The sequence below is a fragment of the Taurulus bubalis genome (assembly GCF_910589615.1).
Source record: "Taurulus bubalis genome assembly, chromosome: 3".
Classification (NCBI taxonomy): domain Eukaryota; kingdom Metazoa; phylum Chordata; class Actinopteri; order Perciformes; family Cottidae; genus Taurulus; species Taurulus bubalis.
This window is the reverse complement of record NC_136591.1, coordinates 30940613-30954335: the sequence shown is the minus strand read 5'-3', so window position 1 is coordinate 30954335 and position 13723 is coordinate 30940613. Positions and strand designations below refer to the sequence as shown.

Here is a 13723-nt window from a genome sequence, read left to right as displayed (position 1 = left end):
ATGCATTCTGTTTGCCTTGTTGGTTAATAATCATGACGAGTCATGAAGTGTTAGATGAAAATTGAATGAGTAAGTAAATCTATACGACCAATACACCTTGGGCTTGTCATCCTTCGATGCAATAATGCCGTTATTACGTGTACCGTGTATCGTGTATCGTTGATTTTATATAACTGTTCATTTACTAATTCTTAATTAATTTTTAGTTATTTTTCATTATATTTTGTTTTGTTTTGTTTGTTTGTTTGTGTATCCTCAATTAAGAGGTTGTTGTTTTTGTTGGTCGGGGAGGGAGTTTGTTCATAAGAATGATACTGTTGACCTGAATGCTTGGGGGGGGGGGGGGGGGGGGGGATGCTAAATGTATCACAATTGTACTGTTTCTTTGTGTACTTGCCTTAAAATTAAATTTAATTAAACAAAAAAAATAATGGAATAAAGATTAGTTGGAGCAAACTGGTCCAGCATTGTTCCACAAACACATAAACAGAAGTGTTCATGCGGGCTTCTTTCAAATCTAAAAACATCAAACCCTAAGAGATCCAATTAAATTAATTTCAGGTTGAAGATCTGAATGACACCTATATCAAGTTCATCACCACATACCAACATTGTTCATTCAAATTGTTCAGCAATGAATTTAACCATTGCTGCATTTTTAACCAAATCAAAACCAATTTGTATTAAACGCTTGGAAGTTAAATTCAATGTGTTGAAATTGACAGAACTGCATTTAAAACTAGATGATATGTTCACCCAAGGCCCTTTATGTGCAGAGAGAAAGTATTCTATAGCCTTAATCTGATGGCATATCTGACAGTGCACCGCCTCGCCTCCCTTTCATAAATCATGCATTGACAACAATGGCATGAACAAAAAAAAGTCTCTAATGGTGACTGCATACTGGGGCCCTTCCAGTGCAGTCTGTAATTTGATGTGAGGAGACAAAAGGAGGGCATTTTAATGGGCATCGGGGGAGGGGAGGGAGGCTCTACCTGGACTGATCAACCTTGCTTTATAATTACAGCCCAGTGCTTAACATACCTGGATTTTGACTACTCCCCCCCCCCCCTGCCCCAGCCACAGCAAATCGGTGTCTGAGCTCCCTGCAGCTTGAATAATATTGACTGAAATGGTGCTAAAACACTTCATACCTCAGCTCAGGCCTTGGGGGGGAAACGGCATTAAGGGTGTGGCAAGACGGCCAATATGAACAATCTGGGTTTCTGTTTTGCTTGGCCTCATTACCATATTTGTTCTGTTACATTACCCATCCCTAGAGGTAATTCCAAATGTGATTGTAGAGCACAAATGTAGAAAGATGCTTTCTCGCTGTCATCCATGAAGATGGAGAGGCTTCACTGCAGCGGATACATTATTAAAAGCCTGGCCTTATTGTGTTGTCATCCTTTACATAGACCATACTGCTACGGACCATGTTTCTGGGTGACCCCGTTTGGCTCTGCTGCTGCAGGACATGCAGTGTAATTCTATAAAATGGTGGATGGGGTGGGGGTGGGGTGTGGGGGGTGATATAGCGGTAAAACAGGAAGGGGGGTGATCCCAGAAGGTGGAAGAAGAGATGGTAGGATCAAGGTCAGTGCAGGTCTAAAGCCATGTGTCTGTATGGAGGGCAGGATGTCGCCCGCAGCTGCTGTGGCCTCTTGACCTGCTGGGGGAATAGATGAGCCTGCTCCCAGTTGTTGTTTTTTATATACACATTTACTGATTCACTGTTGCAGCACAAAGTAATCCACAGTGTAAGCTCCTTATCTACAGCACAATTTTGTGAAAACGGAAGCACCAGAGCAGATTATTTGCAATGTGTCCTGAGACCAGTGCCTGGACAAAATAAGACATTTCTTTCTCCACCATTACATGGATATGAAATAATCTTGAAAGTACGTGTTGTGTAAAGGTTCTGCAGCATAAACCTAAATGGCAAATTTTTAGCGTGAGAACCAAGTATAATTTACTTCATACAAAAAAATTAAAGTAAATAGTAATAGTAAAATTAGTGTCTGCTTTGCACAGGCAACACAAATGTACTTTATCAATTCATTGATAAACTCAGCAACAACAAAAAACAATTTGCAAATATTTTGATAATTGATCCATTGTTTAATTGTTTCAGATCAACAAATGTTGAAGCAGTACAGCTATTTGCATTTGGACTTTGCTTGAAAAGAAAGAAAAATAGGAATACAAAATTAAATATCAGTAAATAGACCTGCATTATAGGTTGTAAGAGAATGAAAACACATTATTAGTGCATATTTGCAGACTGTTGTATCTGTACACGAGTGTGTGCGTACGTGCGTGCGTGTGTGTGTGAGAGAGAGTTTGTGTTTCCTGGTCCACTCCTAACATCCACGTGTCTCAGCCGTAGCCTTATTTTGTTTCTCTGACATACAAATATGACTTCAACGACAATTCCCACAATGCACCTGAAAGGGAAAGACGATGTGACGTCGTAGGCAAGCTACACGTCTCCTGGATATTGTAGTTTAAAAATAAACATTGCTTTCTATTTTAATAATATAAATGAACACACTGACGTTAAAACCCATCTTCGCCAAATGAATCTCTCTTTTAAAACTAGATTACTTTAAAAACCACGAAGTAATGTCATCTTTTCAAAACAAAGAAAGAAGGAAAAAGCCCGCGAAACTACATTTCCCACACGCCCCCACGGCCGTTGCGCATCCGAGCTGCGCAGCGGCGTCTGTGTGTGTGGAGCGTAGTCACGTGGAGGAGCTCGCGTTCCCCTCGGTTCTGTCCAAACAGAACGTGAGCAGTCTGTCTGTCGAGCGCCGCTCGGTGCTAATCTGATCCATGTTGTTTTTTTAGCCACGCGTCTCTTTAAACTAGACTATTGTTTCGAAGAATGAGCGATAACGATGATATCGAAGTCGATAGTGACGTGAGTATAGCCACTTTAAGCTTTCTGCGGATGTTATGCTGCTAGCTGGCGCTTTAGCCGAACTAGCGGCTAGCGTTAGCTTCGATAAGCCAGCTAGCTTCTCTGTCTTAATATGTTTCTGTCGGGATTCTTGTTAAGTGATACGCAACGCTAGCCTTTGTTGCTTCAGAGCTTTATAAACCTGCTAAACTTGACTTTCTGTTGACTTCAGCGAGGCAGTGAGATTTGCTGAACAATTATGGCTACAATTGTACTTTTTGTTCTGTTTCTTTGCAGGAAGACTCACCGAGATATCACTGTGTGGTGCGTAACGCTGGGGGATCTTTTCTCTTCCTATTTCGAAACATGTTTCACTGTTGTAAAGTTATCCATCACATTCTGCTTATTTATTTTGGGGGAAATTAATCGACTGGTGAGGGTTATTCTGTGGATGTTGCTGTTGCCCAAACAAAAAAAGTACTTATTTCTGCCTCGTGGAACAACCACATTTACGTTTTTGATCCATATTTGCGCACGTCATGCTGAACTGTATGTACATTTATTTAAGCGCAGCGTTGCAGGGTGTCCCCCATCGTGTCTGCGCGCGGCCATAGGGAGACGGCGACACGGCACGTCTATATTTAGACCAAAGCTTTATCCCGCTATGACGGCTTTATTGTTGCATGTTTCATATTTTTGTTTAATACACAGCTTTCTGTGAAACTGGCAGTCGGTTAGTCTCTCCGAGTCGGCCCCATCCCCCGGCGGCTCACCTCCTCACTCCGCGGGGGTTCCGCTCGTGATCGGCTATCGCAAATTACACATCTAGGTCATCTCGGTAAAGAGAGGCCGTTTTGCATCTGTGCTGCATTCACGGCGAGGATGCAGTGGACAAGGTGTCGAGAAGGGAGCTTGTTTCGCAGCGCGTGTGGCGGCAGCCGCGCCTGCATCTCGGATGAGCCTTCGTGTCAGGAAGGGGTGCTGCGGGATGTTTTCCTGTGTTGCAGCTAGTGATTAGAGCCATCTTCTCTCTACAGGCCACTAAAGGGCTGGCAGCCTAAATGAATGACGTATAGCTGCATCGCGGCCAGAAAAATACCCACTACCCCGCATGACGAGTGATGCGCACAGGCTGCACAGCACCACGACTTGCCTCCAGACAGATAACCAGAGCTAGAGCGCAGACAGGCATCCAGGGATCAATAGGATTACATTTTACAGACTATACATTAGCGATATTAAGATTTAAGGGGTTTTCATCTTTCTCTTTTGACCCTCTTTTGAGCCACTTGAGTAACTCCAACCTGATTTCAGTTCACTTAGTATCATTTAATTTGATTACAGAAGCTATAGAACATATATGTCCTGATGGCTGTTTGTCACTCAGACAGTTGCTTCCATCTCTGCACATCTTGTCCTAAATTATACAATCTGCAGGTATACAAATAGACCTGAATAATATTCAATAGCTTCAACGGCAGCCATCCCAAACTTCCACTTGCTACATACAGCTTGTTGCGACACGGTCAACTCGGCTATACACGGTATAATTTAAATTGAGCTCTTGCTATTCAGATTCGTGATTTCCATAGAAAAAAATGATGCATCGTTCTGCCAAGCATTGCAATAAAATCTGTAAGCACCAACAGATATTGAATATGTTTCCTAGACGGTGGGTCTTAGTTTGTGAGGTAAGATGCCGACAGTCTGCTGTATGTCCTTAAAAGCTATAACTTTAAGTCGATTGACAGAAAATCTATCGGCAACAATTTAGGTGATTAATAAAGTTGTTTTTTTTAAATACAAAACTGTCTACAATTCACAGGTTTAGATTCTCAAGTATGGGAGTTGACATTGCTCTAAGTTGAATATATTTGAGCGTTCTACCGTTGAACAAAACAAGATTTAAATGTGTCGCAGTGGATTTTCAGAACGTGACGGACATTTTACACTATTAGCCGGCCTTTTGTAGACTAAAATATACATCGAGAAAATAATCTAATAAAAAATGTACCTCAAGCCTCTATTGGGAATCTAGCTTCACAGTAGAGAAGGACATGCCGGTGATTTCATGCCATCTTTTATTTTTGCAACGGTGGTGTCATTCGCCCGCTGCAGCTTCTGGTTTATTGGTGAAGGAAGGTTTTCCACTTGCTCCCACCCGCCTGACAAAAGTGTAGGCTTTCGTGCAGAACGTGTGAGACGGGCATCAGTACCGAGGAAGCGGCAGCTGCCAGCTTTTCCACGCGGCACCTGGACCAGTTATGTAACGTGTCGTGGTCAGGTATGAATAGAACGGAGGGAGCAGCTCGGCTGATGTCTCCTCTCAGGCAGTCGGTTTAATAATGAACTGATAATGGTTGCACTTAAGTAATTGGACACCTGTTATTCGTGGGGCCCGATGTGCTGAACAACTCCGATAGCTTATACCATGAAGCTAAGCACCAGAACATGTAGTACAATTACCTGTAATTTTACAGGTAATTTGATATCAATTAACCCGTTTGTTTTCCATCCTAAAGTGAGATGCTCACAAAACTCACGCAATGAAATAGTAGCTCCATTAGTCTGGAATATATGAAAGGTTGGTGGTTCACAAGTTAAATTGGGTTTAATGAGTATATAAACCGTGGCTATATATTTATGCTGTTGGTCTATTGCTCTAACTTCTCAGCGTGTATTCATTCTGATATTTTTCATCAATGTAATATATTCCTTGAAAATGAAGACATTCATTTCTGTTTAGTATATTCGTCCATCAGAAAATTTAGCCGACTATATCACACCATGTGCTGGTATTGTGGTATAAAATTAAATCTGCAATGATTAAACTGTTCATCCATATCACCCAATTTTAAGTAGAGGCGATAAGCCGCCCAGAGCCTGATGCATCCAGTCTCGTGATCCATTCAGTTGTAAAACAGCCACATTGATTACACACGTGTGTCATTTGCTGTGTGACACAAACCGGCCCTCTTACATTTACAATGTCTAATTTTATTTCATAAAACTATAAGGCAGTGGCACACCACTATAAGACACTGTCAAGAATAGTTGAATCCTGTAAAAAAAAGAACATTTTAAATGGCAAGTTGCTTTATCTTTGTAAAATATTTGTATTCAAGATTATTGAGTGATACGTGATATTTAGAAGGAGCCTATTATGTGTTCACATTAAATCACAAAGGGCACCTAATGTCCGTAATTGCAAAGTAATTACACACAGCAGCTCCAGAGAGAAGTGCTTGAATACATTCCTGTGTCTTAATTACAAATATTAATAATATTAAGTACAGTGCCCGGTGAAATAAGTTTATTTTATGAGTTAAAACGTCTTTTCAGCTGATCACAGGATCAAATGCAGTGTTTTGTGTGTGTTTTACAGAACACTTGAAAATGCTATGCTAAATGCAAATTGTACAACATTCAATAAAACCTGGGGTCTAAAATGCAGTAAATCAAACTATAGATGACAAAAAGCACAGGATCTTATATATATGTGTGTGTATATATATATATATATATATATATATATACATACATACATACATACATACATACATACATACACACACACACACACACACACACACACACACACACACACACATATATATATACTATAATTTAATGTCTTCAGTTCTAGTTTACATACAAAAATCCGCCATGTCGTCTTTCTAAACTTTAAATGGAAACTGCATATCACAATGGCAACCAGACTTGTAATTGCACATACCATCAATACCAGTCATGTGTTTGTGCCAGGGTTAATAATGGAGGGAGGGGAGCCGCATCCTCTCTGTGGCTTTGTGTATGATATGAGGAGGAGGCACGTGCTTCTAGTGGACTCGTCTCTCCTGGATGGTGTGTCGCTCTTGTGCAACAGGAGCAGCGGTCACCATGCCAGCCAGACTAATCACAAGCCAGGAGTGTATGCAGGGAATTTTGATAACGTTTTATTACGGTTTCAGTTTCAAATGCGTGGCATCTAGTCTGATAGTTAACCTTGAAGGACGAGGAGCTCAGAGCTTGTTTTTGTTCCAGATGCCGGTGACTGAGTCACACCAAACGCATGGCACGCTGCGGGCTTGTCATAACCTGTTTGTTGTCTCACTTGTGGCTACTTAGTTTTTTGTCGTGATCCTCTGACTAAATGAGTCGGATGACACCGGGGTCACGTGACTTCTACTTTGTCTGCCCGAGGCAGTGTCGTGACCACACCAGCGTGCGGATTCATTGCTAATATTAAAATTGGGCCTTGCTTGGTTGGAGGCGTATGAAATGAGATGATCGGTGGAGCTTGTGCAGGCTTTGATTTAATGTCTCTCAGCCTGGTGACGGCGTGGCTTAGGCAGAATCAGATGTGATTGGAGGCCGTGATTGTTTGGCCTAAAAACAGGTCGAACGATAGGCAGCAAACTGATCTCCTGGCTGCCTCTGGTCATGTGATTACGGCAGCCATCTTGTGCCTTTACAGTCTAATTACAATACAACTGTGTGGTTGTAATGTTAAGCCTGTTAGACACCGTTATATGAGCCGTTGCGTGTTAATTGGCGATGTATAAAATGAGGATTAGGTTGTTATTTAACTTGGCAAAACATTTTTTTGTTTGATGAGGAAACAGCCTGAAATTCTATATGATTAATTTGGCTGTGGTAATATGACTAAAGCGGTGTAATGTATAGAGTATACTGGAGAAGGCAGGCCTGCACATCAACTTAAAATCTTCTTTTAGCGTTTTTAATCTTTAACTACAAAACTGCTGCAGTTTAATTCATCCAGCGTAGTCGTTCTGGATCTGCTGCTCTCGCCCGCCCACCTTCTCACCGCATCTGAATGACTTGAGTTTCTTGACTCTAGCCTGGACATGAATTTGAACGGCCGCTCCTCTGTGCTCCTGCAGAGTAGGAGGACAGAAATGCATGCAGTGGGGGGTGGGGTCATATTGAAGGAGGGGGATGGAGGCTCCACAGGGGCCAAAAGACAAAGACCAGAGTACAGCAACTTGTGGTGATGAAAGTTAAGTTTAAAATTTGTTAATTATTATTTTTCTGTTAGCAGTTTCCCAAAACTTGGCATATATAAGGAGCATGTGATTAGTTTGTGAATTTTGTTTGTTTTTTTAACTATTGCACTTACCTTGAATGAGAAAATGGTGGCACATTTATTACACAATTGTCTGTCATTACATGTATTTTGAGTTAACAGATGTGAAATTGTTGGATTAATCTCATTATTTTCAATGAACCTTAAAATGCATATATATATATATATATATATATATATATATATATATATATATATATGTATATATATACACACACACACACACACACACACACATATACATTTGTTGTTGTTAATATAATTTTTTTAATGAGACTATTTAAAGATGACTGATAACATAAAATATAAAGCAGGACCAGGTCCGTTTGTTGACCCCTTATAAAGCGTTTGGCACGCAGCATTAGATATATCGGGTAACACCTCCGAAGATATATATATTGATTCTTCAATAATCTGAACAGTCTTGGTGAATTTAGACCATTCTACAGATTACATATTCATTTTTTAAATTATATTAAATCTATTTACCGACTACAACCAGCGTATGCAATATAGTTATTTTCCCTGTGTTGTCATCGACTGCGAGGTCTCCACAGAATAACCGCATCCATCAACTACTAACACAATAATTAATGTCATCATAATGTATGCTGGCTTCAAAATTTCTATTTTTACTTAAGTGTAAATAATAGCTGCCCTCAGAGCATTCATTCTTTGTTTGACGTTGAAGTTGTAGTCACTTTAAGTAAAAATATAACGCAACCAAGAATAATTACATGAAGGCTAGATCTGTAGGTTTTCCCGTCGTGTGTGTGTGTATATATCATCGCAAATTATCTTTTTTCGGATAGTAAATAAAAAATCTTTGCAAGCAATTATGAAGACGTCACTTTGGGCTTCAGACATTTCTTCAGTATTTAGTTGGATTAAGCAATTCATCAAGAAAATAATCGGCAGATTAATCAACAATGAAAATGATCTTTTAATTGGTTCCCTGATGGCATCTTTTTGACGTTTGCCCCCGTCACTGAGTAAAAACTACAGTTACGGGGGCGTTGTTGTTGTAATGGCAGCAGAGCCGTTTGTGGAGGAGGACCAGAGACTCCCGCTGTCCTCTACCCACAATGCTCTGCTGCCGGGCTAAAGGCCTTGTGACTCTTGTCGTTGCAGGCAGACAAACGGGCACACCACAATGCCCTGGAGCGAAAACGTAGGGACCACATCAAAGACAGCTTTCACAGCCTTCGGGACTCTGTTCCCGCCCTGCAGGGAGAAAAGGTCGGTAAAGCTCAGCCTGCCAGTCCTCCAGGCACACGATGTTCAGGCTCCCATGTAAGGAAACTTTTAACTTTTCATGACGTGTGTTTTCTGAAAGCTGATATATAAATGTTGTGTGAGTTGTACTGCAAATGTCGGGATGAATGCATTTCTGTAAAAAAAATCTTGTAGGATTACTACAGGGATGCAGATGTCTTCACTTTATGACTCGTTGTGTCAGAGAAATGCTTTTAAGGGACTGGGAGGAGGAAAGCTGGTGACTGCAGATTGGCAGCTCAAGACAGTGAAGCAGTCCAAATACTTGGAACAGCGTCAGGAAGTTATTATGAGGACATTTTGTTGCGCTCTTCCTGCACTGACATCATGACATTGCGAGCTGGTTTAGCAACTGGGGGACTCTGTGTACTATTTTCCCCTCAAAGACCAGAACCAGGACTCTGACACAGTGTGAAGGGCGGGGCTTATGAGATGACGTGAATGAGGTTTGTTGATCATTTGTAGGAAGTGTTGGGTTACAGCCGCCTCAGTGCTCGACCCCCACCTCTCTCCCAGGACCATGCTGCTAGTGCTGCGCTGCTTCAGAGCGTTTCCCTTGTGATGGGAAACAGAATAAGGAGATACTATTAGGGCTGGGTACCGGACCGCAATGCTCTTACACACTGAAGTTTGACTGTAGCAGTGAGTTTAAAAGAAATATTGTCTCCTTTTCTACTAGTGTAGCGCCGGTTTGAGCAGCTTTGTGCTCGTTGACTCCAGGGACGTGAAGAAGTGTTTGGTTGGCACGTTCGCAAAAGTGGAAAACATGCTCACAACAGCGAGAGCTGAAACTACTCACAATTAATTGTTTAATCAACTCATTGTTAATCATTTTGACTATTGATTAATCATTTAACCCACTTTTTAATTAATAGATGCTCAACATTCACCTTTCTAGTGGGGCTGCATGTGGTTGTCTTCAGTGATATCAAACTGAATTGGGTTTGGGTTTTAGACTGTTGAGCGAGTAGAATATGTAACTTAGCCTTTGGGAAACCATTTTCTGGTATTTTATAGAGCAATTAATTTAGAAAGTAATCGGTAGATTCATGCGAGCAACCCTAATATAAACATCTCTGCTCTTTTTTTTTTAATTATTGGGCATGTTGATAGTTTTTTAAATGTTTTTTTTATGACATGGCAGGAGGTGTACCAGGGTTTTAGTATCGATACAGATGGTACCCAGCCCTAATGACTACAAATCTCACTGATGCTGCAGAGACTAATTCAACAAATGTCTCATAGACACAAGCAAAGCTTTATAGCCAATTGGCATTAATAAGAGATGGAGCAAATGCTTTTCATACACCCATTTTCCTTGAAAATGTTGGTGCCGATTTGCAGCTCGTTAACAGGCTGCAGGACTACAATTTTTACTTTCAATTTGCAGTATTGGAATAGGTGTGTGTGTGTGTGTGTGTTGAGAATGTGACAAACATTCTGTACATGAGTCATTGCTTCAATGTGTGCACGTGTCACTAACTGTAATCTGCCAAACAGGCTTCTCGAGCTCAAATCCTAGACAAAGCTACAGAGTACATCCAATACATGAGGCGAAAAAATCACACGCACCAGCAGGACATCGACGACTTGAAGAGGCAGAACGCGCTTCTGGAGCAGCAAGGTAACGGTCACTTTGTTCTTCAGCTCGGTGATGCAGCTCCAATGTGACCTCCTGCAGCCGGCAAGAGGAAATCCAAATGCTTCGCTGCCTCGTTTGTTTTAGTAGTTATTGTGGTGATAAAAGAGGTGTGGAGTGGTCCAAAGGTTTGCCACCACAACATGAGACAAACGGAAAGCTGTTTTGAAAGTTTAGGTCGTCCTCAGCAGAGCTTCTATAACTCGGTTTGTTTTCTCGTAAACGTCGACAGTGATCCAACGGCTGAGATGCATGCAGGACTGTAGCCAGGATTTAGAAATATTGATTTAAGGCCTATTGTTTGTTTACTTTTTTAAACCTGTTTTATGTACATTTCCACTTTTTTGAGCAGTTAAATGATATTTGAATTATTACTTCCAGTCACAGAAACATCCCAGACTTTCATCTTTAATCTTCTGTCATAGAGAATATAACAGATTATGATCTGCTGTTTAGGGCACAAAATGCATATAAAAATAACTGTTTATGACCTCGGTGGTGGAAAGGTAGGCACAGGCCTCCAGGATATGTTGTTGTTGTTGAACGCTAATTAAGCAAGCGCTGCTGTATCTTGAATTTATTAACGAGTACAGCAGTAGATGTACATTAAGCCGAGGAACATGTGGGAGGTTTTTAGAATAAATAATAGAAACCAACTATGAGGAAAAAAGTAAGATGAGGCAAGACTTAAAAGCTCAATTTAACTGCACGTATTAGACGGTACTGTTGATTTTGTTGAGTTGTTAATGGCGGTGGTTATGAAGAGGTTGCTGCCCATTCAGCAGAAGGGGCTTATATATACAAATGGATGGAGCAACACAACTGATATCCATTTTAGATTCCTAGATTATCTGCATTTGCTCAAAGGTCCAGACTGTGGGGGAGCGGCTCAACATTTGGTTTGACTTGACCGTGCAAGAACAGCCAATTGACTGATTATCATTTAGAAATCCTCCCTTTTTATCTTCCTCACCGTCCGTCTTCATCCATGTTTGTTCCTGTGTGTCCATGCAGTCCGCGCTCTGGAGAAGGTGAAGGGCTCCGCCCAGCTCCAGGCCAGCTACTCCTCGTCTGACAGCAGCCTGTACACCAACCCCAAAGGCAGCGCCGTGTCGGCGTTCGACGGAGGGTCCGACTCCAGCTCCGAGTCGGAGGCCGAGGAGCCGCCCAACCGGAAGAAGCTGCGCGTGGAGGCCAGCTAGAGGGCAGAGCAGTTCAAACCTGGTCAAGGTTGGATGCTGCGGGGCACAAAGGAGGGCAAGAGGAAACACAGCCTTCTAAGCTCCCGCCCCGCCATGCCATCAACAACCACCTTCAGCCTCCCTCCTTGTCCCCCCTCCTCCATATGTGGGTGGCTCACACTGGAGACTCATGACCCCGCTAACCTCCTCACGCCGCCACCACAATCGTTTCTCTCTCCACCCGATCTCCAAGAACAGGAGAGAGGAAGTCAGCAGGGTGGAAGATGACTGCTTCATCCCGTGTAGAGAGCTTCAGGTTCTCTCCCCCCCCCCCCCCCCCCCCCTCTCCCTCATCCCTCTCCTCTTTTCTTTGGTTCTCCTTCATTGCTATTTTCCCCATCTACATCTACAACCCGAAACCCCAAAAGAGGCAGCTTGGCTACTTAAGGACTTGGTGCTTTTTTTGTACCCTCAATACAGCCCCTCCTCCTCGGGTTGGTTTATTTGGGGGGATGGGCGCTCCTGGCCTACTCCTGGCACTGCTATATTATATATTTTGATTTTGTTTAAAAAAAAATAATCAGTTTAGAATTTACACACACACACACCAACCTAGATAAAAAATGATCCCCGAGAAGTTTTTAAAATATGAAATAAAACATTTGTTGCTTACTTTTTTTCCACTAAAGAATGTGAAGATGCTTTGAAGCAAATGTTAAAGTGAATCCCACCTCAGGCCACTGGATTGCAGATGTTTTCTGCCTGACACGTCGTTGTGATCACAAGATTAAAAAAAAACAAGAAAACACGACTCCTTTGTTTAAATTGATGTTTTGAAGGAGAATATTCCTAAACTTGTATCGTATTTTGTCCTTTAGCTTGAAGTAGTGAATGACTTTAGGTGGCTGAATACGTTAGGCATTGTTTTATATATTATAAAAAGCATTGATTGGATGTTTTCAAGTTCTAAAGTATGTTATGCATTTTGTAGTAATCTCACGAGTCATGGAAAAATGCCAATTTGTCACATGTAGTTCTCCTTAAGGGTTTGAAATAGGTATTGAATGTCAAAAGGTAGCTCCCGTCGTTTGCAGTTCAAGGAAGATAAATAATTCCCTGTCGATGTGTTGTGCTTTACACAGTAAATGAAAATCAATGTTGCTGAATTCCCCCCGCCCCCCAAGGAAAAAAAGGAAGCATTTTGCGTGTCTAGGAAACGTGTGTATGTATATGGTTTCCATTTTTATTTCCATTTAGGAGGATATAATTGGTGTAATAGGTCTGTTTGTCCGATTCCATTCCATGGAAATTACAAGTATGTTGTACATACTGCCAACAATTGTCTTGCAAGTTGAGGCCTACCTTTACTATGAGACTATAAAATAAACTATTTTATCCTTTAGCGTGCTCCGTGTGGTTATTTAGCCGTCAAACCAAAGTCCCGAATGCTTCACAACATAACCGGTCACCGGTCCTCCCTCCAACGAAGAGCTTTGAGGACCTGGTGTGCTTTTGGTTCTGCAGGCAACAACCTTTTGGTTCTTTAGTTGCAGCAACGCTGACGGCTATCTAGAACGAAGACTGAAGAACGTTATGTCCTTTTGTCTCGTTCTGGAACG

The 13723-nt window shown here is 41.6% G+C and overlaps 1 protein-coding gene across 1 annotated transcript; it reads left to right on the top strand.

Moving 5' to 3' along the window:
* Positions 1-2783: 2783 nt before the first annotated feature.
* max (myc associated factor X) lies at positions 2784-13506 on the top strand. The gene is made up of 5 exons (XM_079215564.1): positions 2784-2923; positions 3200-3226; positions 9141-9302; positions 10785-10908; positions 11938-13506. Exons 1-5 carry the CDS (start codon positions 2888-2890, stop codon positions 12123-12125), a joined length of 537 nt encoding a protein of 178 aa, XP_079071690.1. The 5' UTR covers positions 2784-2887; the 3' UTR covers positions 12126-13506.
* Positions 13507-13723: the final 217 nt, after the last annotated feature.